The sequence below is a fragment of the Anomalospiza imberbis genome, chromosome 18 (assembly GCF_031753505.1).
Source record: "Anomalospiza imberbis isolate Cuckoo-Finch-1a 21T00152 chromosome 18, ASM3175350v1, whole genome shotgun sequence".
NCBI lineage: Eukaryota > Metazoa > Chordata > Aves > Passeriformes > Viduidae > Anomalospiza > Anomalospiza imberbis.
In genome coordinates this window covers 7085260-7103384 of record NC_089698.1, presented here as the reverse complement: position 1 = coordinate 7103384, position 18125 = coordinate 7085260, and the positions used below count along the sequence as shown (strand labels likewise).

Here is an 18125-nt window from a genome sequence, read left to right as displayed (position 1 = left end):
GCAGGTATTGTACAAGCAAGGCCTGGACAAGCCAGTGAGGTGCCCTGTCGTGCCCAGCTCCTTCTCCCCACATCCCGTATTGAACACAGGGTGACACTTTCAGCTATTCATTTGATTTTAATAGAAAGTGGGATACTTCTGTATTTTTAACATGACACTTTGCTAATTAAAAAACAACCAGCAAAAACACAGCTATTTTGCACCTTTAAAAGAACTTTTGGCCAAGAAAACACAATTCAAGCACTATGACTCTGATTCAAAGTGTCTCCACAGGCTCAGTGTTGAAGGGCTTTCTTCACAAAATCACAAATTATCAAACCGCTGCATAAATTGCTATTTTTGTCATAGCTGAAGTAACACATTGTTAGAAAAATGACCTCTTAAGTGAAGTACAACTGGACTAATGCACATTATATAACACAGTTAAAAAAATACTCTCCTGACTGAACCAAAACAACATTTCAAAGTGAAAGGCAAGGGTGTGGTGGGTGTGTGGGTGGGTGTGGGGGTGTCTGGCTACGTGTACATACCAGTAACATACATTTAAATATTAAAAAAATGAAGCATAACAAAAGTAAAAAGGACAGAGAACGAGAGTGTTAGTATCAGTCTCCTGGCTCAGTAACAAACTCTTAGCAAAAGGGCAATGCTGCTACGCCACAGCTCTGAAGGACCAGAGTGGAGAACAGCAGCTGCACCCGCAGCAACTTACCCCAGCAGTTTGGCTCTGACATGGTATTAGGCAATTTCATCAGCTGATCCATTTCTCCAGAATGATAACGATGTAATTTACATTAAATTACTGAAAAAACCCAACCACCCAGCCAACAAAAAAAAAAAAAAATCAATAAAATCAATTATTTTGGAGTAAAACTCTATGTATGCGGGATCTTAAAATATTTTGAGACCAAGGAGTCTGCTACATAAAAATAAAAAAAAATTTAAAAACCCTTATGAAATAAGTTTGTTGATATACTTAGTAACATAAGGTTATGTTTTAGGTTCTGGGTTTCTTAAAAACATGTTTCCTAAAGTATGACACCCCCCCAGGCCCCTGGTACTTATCTGGAATATAAATGAATGAGAGGCATTCATGTAAAGTAGCTCTTCCTAATGTCCAGCTCCATAGAACTAGGTTCAATTTTAACAAAAGAGCAAATGATGCCTTTTTTTTTTTTTTTTAAAGATTAATTTCTAAAAGAGGAGTCTCTCCCCCCTATGGAGAGCTATCGCACCAAATAATCCAACTTAAGAGACATTAAAAGACATCCTGTTCAGAAAGCCCAGAGAAAACTGTATTTTATCTGCCCATAGTAAGTGGATGCCACTTTTTTTTTTAAAAATTCCAAAAGAACAAAAAACTTAATTAAAAAATATATATTACAAAAGGCACTACTGAGCTTGCAAAAGCATTAAGTGCAGTGTTTAGGTTTGTACCAATCACGAACCTGTGAGGGTGCACAGTTTGTGTCGAACAGTCACTGCCGTGTGAGCAGCCCGGGAGCCCGGCTCTGGAATGGCCCCGGAGGGTGGGGCCCTGGGGAAGGGTGGGGCTCTGGGGAAGGGTGGGGCCCTGGGGAATGGGTGGGGCCCTGGGGAAGGGTGGGACCCTGGGGAATGGGTGGGGCCCTGGGGAATGGGTGGGGCCCTGGGGAAGGGTGGGACCCTGGGGGAAGGTGGGACCCTGGGGGAGGGTGGGGCTCTGAAGAAGGTAGGGCCCTGGGGGAGGGTGGGACCCTGGGGAAGGGTGGGGATCCTGGGGGAAGGGTGGGGCCCTGGGGAAGGGTGGGGCTCAGGGGAAGGTGGGGCCCTGGGGAAGGGTGGGGCCCTGGGGAAGGGTAGGACCCTGGGGAAGGGTGGGGCCCTGGGGAAGGGTGGGGCTCTGGGGGAGGGTGGGACCCTGGGGGAGGGTGGGACCCTGGGGGAGGGTGGGGATCTGGGGAAGGGTGGGATCCTGGGGGAGGGTGGGGCCCTGGGGGAGGGTGGGGATCTGGGGAAGGGTGGGGCCCTGGGGGAGGGTGGGATCCTGGGGAAGGGTGGGACCCTGGGGAAGGGTGGGATCCTGGGGAAGGGTGGGATCCTGGGGAAGGGTGGGACCCTGGGGAAGGGTGGGATCCTGGGGAAGGGTGGGATCCTGGGGAAGGGTGGGGCTCAGGGGAAGGGTGGGATCCTGGGGAAGGGTGGGACCCTGGGGAAGGGTGGGATCCTGGGGAAGGGTGGGATCCTGGGGAAGGGTGGGGCTCAGGGGAAGGGTGGGACCCTGGGGAAGGGTGGGGATCTGGGGAAGGGTGGGGCCCTGGGGGAGGGTGGGATCCTGGGGGAGGGTGGGGCCCTGGGGGAGGGTGGGATCCTGGGGGAGGGTGGGACCCTGGGGGAGGGTGGGATCCTGGGGGAGGGTGGGACCCTGGGGGAGGGTGGGACCCTGGGGGAGGGTGGGATCCTGGGGGAGGGTGGGGCCCTGGGGGGGCCGGGCCGGCCCCTCCTGCCTCCCACCCGTGGTTGCTCAACTTGGTGCCCTTCTCTTCCAGCCCTGCCAGGTGGCTCCAAGCTCTCACTGACTGTGTGGCACCAGCCCATCCTGATCCATCCCTTCTCACCAGCACACTCCTGCAGAACTTCATTTTCTGATCACATTTATCTTGTAACAGTAGATAGGTCTTTTTTCTTTTTTTTCCTTTTTTTTTTTTAACCTAGAGAGCTGTTTCTGGAAGCCTTTCATGCAACATTACAAGCACTAGGCTTGAAATTGAAAACTCTCTGGAGTTTTGAAAAGCTTTCTTACTCTCAGCATCATGCTGTCAAAACAAATCATTCTTACAGAAGGCTGCAGAATAAAATTATTGACTGCTGTAACAAAAACTCATTACCACATCAACACTAGAGACACAGTGAAAGCTCAGATTTCGTGAAAGTATTTTGTCCTTAGTCCTCTCTCTTTACAGCTGGGAAACAGCCACCTCCTGCACCACTGGCTACCATGCTAATAAATTACAAACCAGACCATTAAGATAAATTATCTTGCTGGTAAATTTGCTGAGATTATTGCTGATGTGCTTTTGTGTAACAACTATTCAAATCTGCTAGTGTTAATAACTTCTCTGGGGAAAAAATAACCAGCTAATTTTTAAGCTTTTCTTTTCCTTAAATCTTCCCACTACCACTTAAAGGAATCCCAAGAGTTTCTACAGCGCCCTGTTTCTAAAGCACTCGGTAGATCTCGGCGTCTGTAACAGCCTCAGAACAAGCAGAGACTCGAGGGTCTCTGTGCAGATCTGCGCACACACACGCGGACAGAGAGGTGAGGGTGAGTGTGGGTTTCAACTGCCCAGCCCAGCTGGCTGGAAACACTCTCTGCTGCTGTACAGGGTTTCACATCCCTGCTCCGCACTGCCAAGTTGTCCCTGCATTCCCAGGCATGTTTTAGGCTTTTCCCCCTGCAAGCAGGAGAATGTTTCACCTCCTGACATCAATCTCCTCTCCCATGTTTTATTTGCTGATGATGCATTTCCTCGACTATCCAAGGTCAAGAAAGGCAGTTGAGGGCTGTGTGTTCATTACAATGAGGGTAAGTAGTGACAGCGATTACCACCATTGCTAAGGACAGTTCAGCCCACTGTGGTACTGGCAACAAGGGTTAATTCAGCTACCGGACAACTGCACTGTCACAAACTTCTTGCTTATCACCAGTAATAATCTACCTCATATATGGCATTAAGACATATATTCCATTGTTTAAACATACAGTTGTCCTCAATTGAGGAAAAATAAATAGCCGAGTACAAACCTCGTGTCGCCTTAGTAACATTGTAGTTTTTCCTCCACTCTAACATTGAGAACAGAACTGAAGTCCCAGGATGAGGAGCTGCATTCTAGTGGGCAGGAGGCTCTGCAAAATAGCGCAGGATGCAGGCGGGGCTGTAGCGCCCAGGGCTCCCAGGCTCCGGGGGGAAGGAGGCAGCGCTGCCGTGTTTGCCCGGACTTCCTGGTATGGGACTGTTTCTTCCTGAACTAGGATACACTGAGGCATTTGGAAGGCAAGCAGCGATGGACTGGGACTGGAATCTTGCCTTCAACGCTGGACTTGGCCAACTGAAAGAAACCAGAAGTCATTGCACACATTTTAAAGGCAACTACAATAATGAGAGCAGCACTTGAACTCAGAATCACTTTAGAGCTCAGAACCAATGCACCAGCTGAGAAAAATCCTGTCTGGTAAGAGAGAGGTCTGGAAGAAGAGAAGGAACAGGAAGAGCACGAAATATTCTATATAGATGTGTTGCCCAAACCAGTAAGATATAATTTCTTTCAAAATGACCATGATGACACACACCATCCTTCACATGAACAATTATTTTGGACTGCGGTAATAAAGGATAAAAAAAAAACACTAATAAAAAGATGCCTAAAGATATTAAATTCACCTTAACATCCCTCAGCACAATCTAAGTACCACAAGGCAACAAACACAACATTCCTGCACTGCATCAAAAACAGGGATGAATGACAAACCAAAAGCACAACTACCACTGGGTCCAGTGAAGTATCCAAGTACCACATTAGCTAAGTGAGAAACTGGCCAAGTGGAAAGCAGTCACATCTGATTTGTCTGTGGAGACGTGCCCAAGTTACTTGGAACAGCAGTAAGTAGAATGTAAAGAACATGACTGCAGCACAAGGAAACTCCTTACCAATAGACACCAGTCAAAAAAGGCTTTGGTGATTAACTTCAGAAAACAGTAAATTCTGCTGATTTTAAAATATGGGTTTGGGGGCAACAAGGCCTGGAATTCTGCTATTCAAGCTGACCTGCTGAAAATGTACTTCAGCTCATGTGAGTGAGTTTGCAGCAATACCTTTGCCTGTCAGATGAGGAGTAGGATTGCACCGCGTGTTTCCATTTGTAAATCATTGGGAATTTCTGGGGATCAATCTCTGCTCCTTCTATAGCTGCTAAGACATCACCATCCAGCTTCGAGGGCTGCTCCCTAGAATGGAAACAGAACTAGATGAAAAGAGAACCATATATTTGTTCAGGCAGTGAAACACCCCAATTCAAAACAGTTTTATAAACTATCAGCAAAGAGATTGTCTGTGCAAGTAAGGGTTATTCTTACCCAAGAAGGAATAACTTTAAATTGTCATTTGTGGGTGAAGTCTTCAAAAGAAACTTCTGGGAAGAAAGTTCTTGACGTTGCTGTGGCTCCTTTGTCTGAATTCCAGATTCTCTGGACACTCTCTGCTTTTCTAATGATATTCTGTGGTCTGTCCTTAACTTGGACTCTCCATGTTTTCCTGTAACACTTGGCTCAGAAGAACCTGCCAGTGACACCGCAGAGCAGGTCTTGTCCAGAATTCCCTCATTCTCAGTTTTTTCAGTGATTTTATGAGATGCTCCTGCAGCCTCTTGTTCTTGGAATGACAGGCTTTCAAATTCTGACATCAAATTGGAAACGGGTGACATGAGGCATTCTGACCCGTCATGCAGCTGCTTTCTGTCACTGATGATCCTTTTACTGGACACAGGACTGCAAAACCCATTTTTGCTGGCAGCGGCCCCCTTCTCGTAGTGCCGAGGGTGAGCTGAGGTCTCTATGATGTTTCCTGCACACTCCATGGACAGGATATCACACTCAGCATCTCCAATGGCATCAATGCTGGGCTCCTTGGACACCAGAGAGGGGCTGATATTTCGTGCTGCATTTTGTCTGTTTTTGATTTCTTCTAAGCTCATATCATCATCATCCTCATCCAAAAATGCTCCAACAGAAATGGAATTGCAGGACTTTTTGCTTTTGCCTGTAAACAATTTTAACAAGAGCAGCACATAAGAAGACTTTATACAGAATATCAAGTACATAAGCTAGGAAAAAATGCACCATCTTTATGCCTTATTCTATTTCCTGAAGACCTCTCTGACTATATGTAACAGCATGAACTAACATGACTAAGCTACAAAAGCAAAATGCACAAATGGCAAGAGGTGGTCTAAGGTATAAAAGCTTTCCTGGGTTTTGCTTCTTGTGTCTTTTCATGCTTACAGTTGTAAAGAATTATTCTTTTACTTTTAAAACATTATTTATTCCGTATCTGTGGATTACAAAATTCTGTATTTTAAGATGAATGCCCAAATGCTCTGAGTGAAAACATACTGAAGACAGAGGTTTTCTTACAGGGATTTCATTTGGGGGCTACACTCAAATAAACTACTTCACATGGAAGATAAACATTGTACTTCTACATTCACAGTGTTGTTGGCTCCTTTTTTGATGGATTCTCTGGATAACAGATGAATAATAGGAACCACAACAGGTGAACACTGCCTCCCCTGGGCACCAAGCTTTTTCTGTCCCTCTTCTCCCCAGGTACAATCCATTGTTTGCAGCATTTGCTCTTTTCTTACCAGAGGGATGTGGAGTTTTATATCTATTGCAGGTTTCATTTTCCCCTGTTTCTGGCTGAGCCTTTTCGCTCATTTCACGATGACTCAGGTACTCTTCTAATTTTTGCAGCCCCTCCTGGGAAGACAGATCAACAAAACAGCCCAGAAATTCCCAGTATTCAACCCACGGGAACCCCAGTTCATGAGCTAACTCCCTGCAATAAATAAAATAAAACGAATCATTTGTGAAGACATAAATATTAGTATGACAACAACTTTTCTGATCACATTTTAACAGCTACAAACAGGAGCACATACGTGCAACCAGGCAACACAATCCCACCACAATCAACAGTCTGCAAAAGCACAGACACATCCTTAGCAATCAAAGTATCACCTCATTTGTTCTAGAGCATTTTTCACGTTTCATCTACTATTTTTACAGTTGGCAGCATAAACATTGCTATCTTTAAGCCGACTGTATCTAGACATCAGACAGAGAAGAATCCCCACTGATACTGCATGCACCAGCTTTTTCTATTTGGGAATGGGAGAGGGAGGGAATGGGAAGTGAGGGATTATTTTATAGAATGAAATGCAGTCAGCTTTTAACAAAGTATTTTTTCCCATATGTTACTGATAGAAGGTATTTTAGCTGCAAGGACACACCACATACACACAGCTTTTATAAAACAGCAAATTTGTATTAGGATCTTTTCATTCTGCTCCCTTTTAACAATCCCTCACTTTCACAGAACAAACAGGCTATGCATAATTTTACATCTGACAAATGAGGCAAGTAAACATCTGTGAAAAGCATTCCACACATACCATCAATAACAGCTAAAATATCTTTATTGCCAAAGCTAAGAAAGATAGGTCTCACATTTTAACTATCTTATTTACACAAAAATACAGTAAAAATCCAACTGCAAAATATTTCATTAAATATTTCTGCAGTAGCTTTTGCCCCAAGATATTGTGCAGTTAGTAACTGTACTCTCAGCACAGTCTTTTGCTTTTGCATGCTCTATTATTAAGTTTTCATATTGACAGTCTTGTAGATACCTTCCAACTCTTTCAACACCTCTCTCCAGATCAGATTTCCTGACATTGTGAAAGAAGCCAGCTCTCTCTCGCGGTGGAGTCTTCCACAGCCTGCGAAATTCTTCAGCCTTTAAAAAACAGAAATAAATTCAAAAACTACCCCCCACAGTATGAACTAACTCAGTGCTGGCTACACATCTACCTACAGGTCTAGAAGATGTTCAGCTGTTTGCTGTCTACAAGAGCTGCTCAACTCCAGCTGTGAAGGATCTCACACTGGGTCTGAAGTTACTCCTTTCACTACTGGTGGTTACTCTGATCTCTTAACTGCTCATGAAAGAGAAGGACCTTGATGCACAATCATCAGAAAATCAACTGCACAGACACCATATCTGCCTGGTTTTAATGTGTGTGCAGCAGTAAACAGAACTGTCTTGTGATTTTGCCATGTCATTCTATTTAATTCCAAATGCTTCCTGGTCATTGTTTTCTAGGATGCAAAGGGGATATCTTTTTATGCACAGACTTGCTACAATTATTAGAATAAATTCTTGCTGTCTATTTTGAAGTTGGAATGCCCCAGGGGAAATTTTTTGATAAATCCTGCACTTCATTTTATATGACAAAGATCACAACGATGACTAAGAATTACATTCAGACATTAAAAATACCTGTCAGCAATAAAAACTATGAACTGTTTACACCCTAGATAATATTTTATGGAGTATAAATGATATTTACATTTCTGTCAGTTGAATAGAAAATTGATCAAGAACATTTGGGAGAAAAAGCATTAAGCATCTTAGTAGACCTCAATCGTAAAGAATGCAACCATCAGTCCTCCACTGTATTTATTCACTGTTTCTAAAGCTGTCATATTTACAGCATGTTCACATTAAATAAATGAGTCAAATAAACACCTGCAATTTTGGAATATGTGTAACAGATATCTAAGTATTCCTTCCAAAAACTGAAGATTTTGCTTTTCACTATACAGACAATACATTTCCAAAACCATCCCAACACCTACTACCTGGTTGTCAGTTTTTCCATCTAAAAAAATATCTTTATGTTAATTCAACAAGCAAAGGTTAACATCTAGTGGCAACTTCTAGAAATGAGATAAAGATACACTTAAGGTTTTTAAAACTGATTCATAGCTTCAGGTTAGAAAGTTACATCAATTATCTTTAAGAAATTGAATGTTTGCCAAAGGTGCTCTTTGAATAGATTCCAAGGGGAAAAAGAAAACCATTTTTGACTGAACTTCTGCTCTTCTTATTTACACCACATTTCTGTTTTCAGCAATAAAAAAATATTTACAAGTTTCTGTGCTTCTCCATGGAGGAAGATCCATCTCCTCAGCAAAGAGAGAGCCACGATCTGTACCAGGAGCAAGCTACACCACACAAGGAACCCTGTGGAGATCTTCTTTATTCATAAAAAGGAGAAGCATAGGCATTGGAGTCACAGGGAGTTCTCTCCTTACCTTTGAGGGGCTCATGGGGCCGGCAAAAGCCCTGATGGACAGAACTGGGTCTTTGGGGCTGCCAGGGTATTTAGGCCAAGCTCTCTGGGGGCCATCGTCCGTCTGGTCAGGCGACCACGGTGCCCCGATGACCGGAGCTGAGGAATTGTCTTCTGCCCTCAGGAGTGGGACATAATAGTGACCTAAAATAAATCATACAAAGCTTTCTCATTCAGTTTACGTTGCATCAGCCTGCTGCTTCTTCCTGGACTACCAATGCACCTGTACACTGAACCACCTGACTTTACTTCATTCATAAAACTACTTGTAATTCAGACTCACTGCTTCAGTGATTACAGATCACCTTTTAGTGTAGCTTCCCTTCTCTTTCAAACACAGAAACACCTGCAATAATCCATAAAGCCCTTCCCTCAGGGTCTTTAACATAACAACCTCTTTTTGCCTAAACACACACATGACCAAACAGAGAAAGCTCTGTGTCAAGGAAATTATACAATGACAGGACTCCCCAGCATGACAGACACACCTCCTGCCCTGCAAAAGGTTTTTGTTTCTTTTAGATTAAACACTCTGCTCCAGGCTTACTGAATCAGGGCCTTGCCTACATTACAGAGCCATGAGGGCAACCTTGTGATCCATACATTAAGAGTTCTGACTGTCATTTAAAAGACAAAAAGTTCTCTGTCCCTGATCAATTTCAGAGCTTCCCTTTGGTTTTCACTGTACAGCAGCATCATTTATGAACTGAAATGCTACAGAAAGCAAACAGAAGACAGCCAAGAGCCAAAATACACGCCTGATATAGTACAAAAAATTCTGCATACAGACCTTTCAAGTACTCTCTTATCTTTTCTTTCAATTCGGCAGATTTGTTCTTGCTTCTTTCACAAACTACCTGTTAATATAATTTTACATGTTAGGGCAGCATAATAACCTCCTTTTCAAATCAACTGCAATGTGTGCTCTTTCTGAACAATCACATTATTGGCCCCTACCCATCTCACCCAGTACTTTTAATTCATAGTAAAATTCACTAAAATACATCCAACTTCATAAATTCTAAAACTTTTCCATGGACACAATTAGCATAAAATATTTTTAATGTTATACAGAATTTACTCTTTAATCATGATACTAGCACCTTACTACAAGTCTTCTATCTATGGTAGTCAGTAATGTCTGAATATGAAAAATGCTGATCAGATAACATTTCTGGGTTTGCTGTGGACATGGAGAGACTTACTTCTGCTGGAGTTTGATCATATTTGTTTCTTGGATTTTTTACAATAGCTGGGTGTGAGGTAAGCACGTTAACCACATCCACATTCCCAAACTTGCAAGCAAAATGCAATGGAGTATCAAACCACTGCAATGGGAAAAAGGGAAAAATTCACATGCACTTAGAAAGATTATAAAGGCAATACCACACATTTAATTTTGAGACTGAGGAAAGTAAAATCATGTCCTGACTAACTGTCTCAGCTCTTAACCAATCTTTTCCCACCATAGTGCAGAGTAACGATTACCAAAACCCACAGAAGCCACGGACAGCTCCTCTTCTGCTCTCTTTCAGTCTCCCTTACACATCCTTAACCCTTTCCAGTTATAATAGCAATAATAACAATAACAACAACAACAACAACAATAAAAACCAGGTAACCCCTGAGATCTTACCATTTTATCTGGAGTGTTCAGGTAAAGGTCGACAATATACTGGATGCGTTTCTTCAACATGACATCGTTATCATCTGGGTACATCAGCCGCATAAATTCTGGATTTTCCAGAGTGTCCAGCAATAACTGGCAGATAGCAGGCTGATTCTCCTTGGCAGCAACATGCATGACATTGTACCTACACCCTTCCTGGAAAAAAAGACCAGTATTAGAATGAACCTCAATTAACCAGCTTTCTTACACCCAGAGATGTAACTGATTGAACTGTGAAAATACATGGGTTCCTACACTGAGTTTTATATGGATATTTTTGTAAAGACTTATCTTTACACTCATATTATAATTAATGAAATTATTCTTACACTCAGTTAGTGCCTTTATTTAAGGAAAGAATGTGGCAAAAAAGGTACACTAAGATATTACATAATAAAGGGAGGTAGGAAGTTCAGTTTAGATAAGGACCAGGAAAATGGGTATAGATATAAAAAATTCAGCTGCTTTGCTATATTACATAAAAATTTTCAACAACTTCACAAAGCTGGTCTGATACAAGTTGAAGTAAGATTGTCAATTTTGCTAAATGGCACCTTATACATGGGTTTGGAATTTAATGCAGGTGCTTAGATAAGCAATGCTGTACGAACACCTAATTACAGCTTACGCCCTACCCTGGTCCTTAAATGTAGTCTGTTTTAAAAAAGATTGCAATTACTTGGAGGAGACCAAAGAGTAAGAGGACAAGCCTATTCTTGCACTACTGAACACAACTATTCCTCCCCTGAAGAACTGCACACTCGGCTCCTTTAGCTCTGCTGGAGCGAAGGGAGCTCTCGGGGTGACCTACAGAGAAGTGCCCCAGCTGCTGTCAGTGAACAGAGAAACCCTGCACTGGGTGGAACAAGGTGTCTTGAAGGAGGAGCAGGAAACATCATTCCTTCCACTTCTGCTTTCAGGCCCCAAAAGCTACATCACTAAACCAGAACCCAGATTTTCTTGGTCTGCTGCTGGTTTTTTACCTGTACAATCGTTGGGTTGTCTCCTGACCCAATCAGGTAACGAGGGTTACTCCAAATAAGTTCTGAAAACGTTGCTGTGTCTCCTTTCTCCACAGCTTTCCGAAGCTTGGCTGTGAGATCTTGAGTCCGTGGACTTTTGTAGCTGTTGGCTCTCTCCTTATTCACAGTGTCACTCTCAGGGGAGCACAAACCATCTATCAAAACACAAATCACTCGTTTCTAGATACATTCTTTCCAGTGATCATCATTTGCACACCCAGACCATGAAAAGCATCCTTTTGATCTAAACCATGTATTAATTTGGCACCTTTAATATACAGGAGTAAGGAAACAGAACTCATTAAGACAACATTTAAATATACCAGTAGTTAGTAATAGGGAGGGAGAGGAAAATGAGTAATCAACTTGTAAAACTGTTTCAGACTATAACAGGGACTGGTAAACTTTATAATTACCAGTCTGCTCCCATCCAAATTTAAAAACAAAATTCAGCAAGAAACAACCATTTTCTGATTATTAAAATTGCTTCTGCAGTTCTGTAACTCCTAAATCACTTCAATCTAGCAACTGGGAACGCTGTGAAATATGATCAGTGCTTACCATTTTATTTCTGAACTTACAAATTTACTGAAGAATTGAGTACAGTTTTAATATCCAGTGCAATTTTATCAGTGTCTTACTAAACCTGAAAATCCTGAAGTCCATGAATCAAATCAAATCCTAACAAATATGACCATGGAATACTAAGCAAGGTATCCATGCAGACCATTACCTACATTTCACCTACAGAAGAGTAGCAATGGTACTTTACTTTTAAAACATTTTCCACATTTTAAACATTTCTACACTTGAAATAAAAGTTCTTTTAAACTTCAATTTATCCAGTACTTCACCTTTGAATTTTTTCTGTATTAGTATATTGGTAAGACAGTTGTTGCTTCTCTCACAAAAAACAAAAATAAAAATCAATGCTTTCTACTGCATCTACTGTACCAAGAAGAAGTTCCCCACTTACCTCTGTTAAATGATCCCACTTTCACTGGAGACAAACATAAAGAGGACTTGCCTGGAGATGGGAAATAATCACAGATTCCTTTAGCAAATTTCTCAGCATCCTCTCTGTTTGTAAAGGCTTTAAAACGGGAACCCTTAATCATCTTAACAGCCTGGAGAGCTTCCTTCCTATCTTCATAAACATGTATTCTCTCTGCAACAAAGAACCACCAAAGTTACATTGCTTCAATAATCTCAGATTTCAATTCCTAGACAGATTACAGAATTCTTAGACTATCATTCCAGCTTTGGTCTCAGATTGTTTCTTTTCCAAACATGACATAAAGGTCAAAAGTCCTTTTAAATCTTGTCTCTTGGATACTGAGTAGAAGCCTCCCACACACTCCAGGTAATGTCAGGTGATCCCTGTACAGGGCTCAGCCATTCCCATCAATCAACACCCTTTTAGTGGATGGGCCACCTTCAACAAAGCATTTCACTTCTAGATGGAAAAGCAAACTCAGAGCTTATTCGCCCTGCATTACTTTTGGTGCTGCCTTGTTCAGAAAGACCAACTTTGTAACTGATCCACAACTTTAAGATCTACACTGAGAATCTTAGATAATAAACAAATCCTCCTTCTTCTCCTTTAAATTATATTGTTCAAATAAGGGTATCTTAATGTACCTTTTCTTAGTAAGAATTCTCACTACTGTCTCAGAGGAAATGATCCTGTGCACTACTCTACTCCTGTCAGGAACAGAAAGGAAGATGGGAAAACTTTTAGAAGAGATCATTTAAGCTTCAACTGATGACAGTATAAATAGCTTAATGATTGTTTATTTACAGGATTATTTTTTATTCTTGAGAGGGATTAAAAGCACAGGATGGCTCCAAGAGTAGCAATAAGAAATAATTTTCTTCATCTGAGCTACACAGAGTAGAGGATCCTCATATGTAGGAACTGTAATGGCAAACACCTGGGATGTCTTGAACTGTTGTCTCTTTGCCTCAGAATAAATACTGTTTATAGAAACAAAGAAATACTTCAAACAATACTTACAGTACTAAAGCAGTGGTGTTCAGAACACCTGTTACATAAAGAATTCTACTCAGACATAACTAAAATGCCTATCACTGGAAATAAGGGCAGTGAGTATTTACCATTCCTTGCCAGTATGTCGTCATAAACTGGGCAAACACCATAGAATAGTGGAGGATCTCTGGACGGTGTCTGAGCAGTGATCTGTGAGTCAGCACCACAGGCTGGAGCTGAACAGTTCATGTGTGTCACAGCATCTTCTTCTGGAGGGTTCAGACCCACACAGTACCCAAAGTCTGCCTCCTCAGAAGCGCTTCCATGGCTGATGTGATTCACTGGGACGTTTCCAGCAGCCTCCTCTGACAGAGCAGACCCTTCCTCCTCCAATGCTCCTTGCTGCTCCAACAGTGCCTGAGCCAGTTTTTTTTCAAAAATAAACCTTGTAGTTGCAGTAATGGGCCCACATTTCAGTCCTGCTCTCACAATCTCTTCTCTAAGCTCATCGTGGCTGAGCTTCTTTAATCGGGATAATATTGTATCCATTGTTATTCCACCTACAGGAAAGGCAAAAGAGGAGAAAAACTGAAAAAAACCCCAAAACTTCTGCTAGTTAAATGGTGTATTAAAGCAAAGGAAAAAAAATGCCTCTAAGCAATTTCTTGAGATTTTGAAGAGATCCTTGCAATGCAGAAAAAGTATTTTTCAACTCAATGTTTTTAACCTACCAGACCCATAGCAAGTTTATTTTCTCCTCTCTCAATTACTTAAAATATTATTTACAGCTTACATTTTGTTCTTGGTAGTCTTTTTTCAATTTCTTCTGAAGTGAAAATTCAAGCTAGAGCATTCATTCATTAAAATTTATGACAGGCTGAGAAATATTTGATTCCTGACAAGAAGGCACTATCTATTTGTGCAATGCAATACAAGGACACGAGCACCAGCCAGCCCCAGAACAAGGGGCTGCACCTCCAGCTAAAGGCACAGAAGTATTTCTAGTATTTCCTTAGGACTTTCTGGCTGACAGAAGTCTAGGGGACAAGCACAGTTCAGCAACCAGGGCAGGCTTTCCCTGGCTGTGATGCAAGGCTGGAAATATGTACACAGCATGCTGTTTCCCAGGCCTGTTTTGAGAACAAACAGCCAGAAGACAAAAAACAACTGATCTTTTCAGATCTCCCTCTCCAACAAAAAACAGAAGCTGGGAGAATTTCTCCATTTCCAAAGGAACATCCTTCTCTCTGCTATGATAAAATTCCCCAGGCTCACGTCCCTCCATGTAATCCACACTGACAGCCTCCACACTGGTCAGCAAGAAGATACTAAAACCAAGCTGATGGCAACACAAATTCCTTGCTCTGAAAAACACAACTGAAAAATACAGGATTTGGGCAGCTCAAAAAATGTAAGAAGCTTTCACATTATTTCATCAGGTACTGCAGCCATGCACCTGCACACAGGCTGTGACTCCCCTGGCACACACTGCTCAGGAAGGGAAGCTCCAGACAGGAATGATTCAGCTGTGCCATTCCCTCTGCGTGCCTTCACTCCTGCCTTGCGCTGCCCCCTCCTCCACTGCTGAGCCATTTCATGAGGCTTGTACTGCTACGGCTAAATTAGTACGTTATTTTCAATTTTAGGTTTCATCCTCAGTTAATGACACTTAAGACGACTTTTCATATATTTAAAAAACCCAAATGCACAAAATAAGTTTTTGTAGCTTTCAGAAGCAGTCAATACAGCACCACATTAATTTTCACTGCGTTATGAGTTAGAACAAACACATTCCTAGTGTAAGGAAATACTATGAAAATGTACTTAATGCCAAACTTCAATAGTCCTTCAATTATTGCAAGTCAACAGTCATGTGAGTTTGAGGGCTGCTCCCCTGGAGGGACGTTTCCTTTGAGAACTGTCTCTTTTTTATGAACATCTTATTTTGAATGTCTGTGGTTAGAGAACAACATAACCTCAGCCCCTGAACATTTCACAAGTATTTAATGGAACCTCGCTGAAACAATGGGAAATGAGAGAGAGTACTTCCAAGTAAAAAAACCCTAACAGCAGCAGAGCCACAGCTGATGCTGCTGAGCCACTTCCCCAAAGTACTGTAGTTCCCCTGTGATTCCTGAGCCTCCAAGCAACCTCACTGTTTCAATTATCTGACTTGCCCACAAGACTACAACAACAGATATGAAAGATCCTCTTACTTGTTTTTAATTCTTAATTCTCTTATTTTTTTAAATAAAATTTTGTACCAGTATGTTTTAATCAAGGGATGTGCCCCTAAGGTCAAATAAAATATCTGAACTTGCTATTCTAAGGATTTTCCTTTTGAGACTGCATAACTGTAAAATCACAAGGCAGATAAAAACTCAGGGGTGAGAACGCTCATGGCAAAAACAGCTTAATGAAAACACTCTGAGCAGTCAACATAATGCCTTAAAGAATTAGCTCAGAAATGCTCCTATTTTTAGGGTTCAGAACTAGCACAACCATTCTGCAGAAGACCAGACCTGTATAAACATATAATTCATGTATGGAGAGTAGACAGGAACGTGCAAAAATCCTTCCTGCCCTGTGGTTAAGCAAAAAAAAATGCTGTGAGGGAGTGATTTCTCTGCTTTCTCATGTTTTGACAGAACCTGGTACCTAAAACTTAGTGCTCAAAATTTTGTCTGTTAAAAAAAAAAAAAGTTATTTATTTTGTGTGTCTATTACAACTCTGGCACAACTGAATCAAAATGATGGCAAAGAGAAAAGATGGCAAAGCAGACCAGCAGTGAAGAATCAGGTTTAAGATCTTTTGTTAGTATGAGGAGTTTTCTACAGGGCATTTGATGTGGAAATAGGGAAAACATTGTTGGGAGTGACAACACAGAATTCTCACAAAATCCGAATGTGTTCTGACAATAAAATTTCAGCTAACTTAGATAAGCATTATTGGTTTTTCATTTCATTACCTATTTTAATCTGTCCAAAACAAAAGGCGTGACTTGCAAACCTGAGAAACAGCAACTGCTCGTTTTGATACAACCCTTTGACCGTTTGTTACATGCAGGTAAAAAATGAGATTATTTGAACCGTAAAATGTATTATATAAGTACAAACGATCAGCCAGCACTGAGGCTGTTACGTCTTCTAGTTCAGCACGTAAGGCCTTGCGAGTTACCTTTGCAAATATGAATAACTGCTTTAACAACATGTTCTAGGGTTCTCCCAAATCAAACAAAACCTGGAAGAATGGGCAAGAATTGTATTTTCCCTTGTCTCACTAGGTCAGTATGAAACAGCAGAATCTGCTTCCAAAAAAAAATTAAGACTAGACCCATGCCAGAATGAACGACTGACTTCTAAGGATGGCAGTACTATTTTACTCTACTACTCTCCTTAAATCCTTCAATAAATGAGTAATGTAAGAAAACTACTCTTTATGGCTATTTTTTTCTTTTCTTTTCCCGAGGCAGGAATGGAGAGTCACATCTTATCTTTGGCTGTACACGGCTGATAGGATTTACATATGTCTGAGCAACCGTGGCTCCGTGATGGGGTGATTTCTCTGTACCGCCTGTGGGCGAATGAGCGACCAGTTATGAATTACGTGGCTGAAAGGGAACTGCTGAACAAACTTGAAATAAGCCACGGGAAAAGAAAAAAGGGACGGAAAAAGGGACAACTTTTCAGGGAGGAAAAACGCACACCTAGGTCTAGACCCGGAGCGGGCGGGCAGGGGGCGGGAGGGGATGCGGGAGCAGCAGCGGGGCCGCGGCAGCGGGGCCGGGGCGGCGCGGGCGGAGCTTCCTCTGCGGCCGAGTGGAGCCGGCGGGGCCCGGCCGTGACAAAGCGGGAAGGGGAACGGGGCGGCGGGGCCGGGGCGGCGGGGCCGGGCCCGCGGGCCTTGGGGCCGCGCAGGGAGGCGGGCAGGGCCGCGCGGCCTCCCCGGGCGGTGCCCGGTGCCGGCAGCCGGCCCTGCCGCGGGGCGAGGGGCAGCACCATCCCCCGGCCTCCCCCGAGTCTCTCACCTGGGCGGCTCCCGCTGCAGCGCTGGCTCCCCGCGGCGAGCGGCGCCGGGGCGGACTGGGGAGCCGGGGACGCCATGGGGGTCGCGGAGGAGATGGCGGCCGCCGCCGCCGCCCGGCGGCCGCCCGGCCTCCTGTCCCGCAGCCGCAGCAGCCAGCCCACGGCGCCGATGACGGCGCAGGCGGCCAGGAGCTCCCAGCACGGCCATCGGCCCCAGCCGGCTCCCCAGAGCGAATCCCAGCCCCCGGCGGCCCCGACCCACCGCTCCATGCCCGGCCCGCGGCCCGCCCGCCGCACGCCGGCCGTGCCCGCACGCCCTCAGGGACGGTACCTCCGCGGCCTCGCGGCTTCCACCTCCTCCGCCCCGCGCCCGCCCCCCACCAGACGCGGCGGCGGCGGCTCCGCCCGTCGCTGACGGGGCTCCGCCGCCTCCCTGGGCTGCACTGTGACCGCGGCTCCGCTCGG

At 43.4% G+C, this 18125-nt stretch overlaps 1 protein-coding gene across 4 annotated transcripts; it reads right to left on the bottom strand.

The window, feature by feature from the left end:
- Positions 1–2590: 2590 nt before the first annotated feature.
- On the bottom strand, positions 2591–18125 carry ANKLE2 (ankyrin repeat and LEM domain containing 2). 4 transcript variants are annotated; one of them, XM_068208792.1, is made up of 13 exons: positions 17992–18125; positions 13763–14194; positions 12621–12812; positions 11606–11799; positions 10590–10778; positions 10159–10281; positions 9744–9810; positions 8916–9097; positions 7448–7554; positions 6401–6594; positions 5115–5796; positions 4854–4985; positions 2591–4089 (listed from the first exon to the last, which is right to left on the bottom strand). In XM_068208792.1, exons 2-13 carry the CDS (start codon positions 14181–14183, stop codon positions 3870–3872), a joined length of 2703 nt encoding a protein of 900 aa, XP_068064893.1. In that variant the 5' UTR covers positions 14184–14194; positions 17992–18125; the 3' UTR covers positions 2591–3869. The 4 variants fall into 4 exon arrangements, with proteins under 4 accessions (XP_068064893.1, XP_068064891.1, XP_068064890.1 ...); XM_068208790.1 differs by lacking the exon at positions 17992–18125 and adding an exon at positions 17663–17961 and having other exon boundaries at positions 12672–12812; XM_068208789.1 differs by lacking the exon at positions 17992–18125 and adding an exon at positions 17663–17960.

Coding starts and splice junctions, on each gene's coding strand:
- ANKLE2 (XM_068208789.1), bottom strand. CDS start 17,930: ATGGAGCGGTGGGTCGGGGCCGCCGGGGGCTGGGATTCGCTCTGGGGA. Junction 10,282..10,589: donor TGAACACTCCAGATAAAATG/GTAAGATCTCAG, acceptor TTCCCATTGCAG/TGGTTTGATACTCCATTGCA. Junction 9,811..10,158: donor ATGATCAAACTCCAGCAGAA/GTAAGTCTCTCC, acceptor TTATATTAACAG/GTAGTTTGTGAAAGAAGCAA.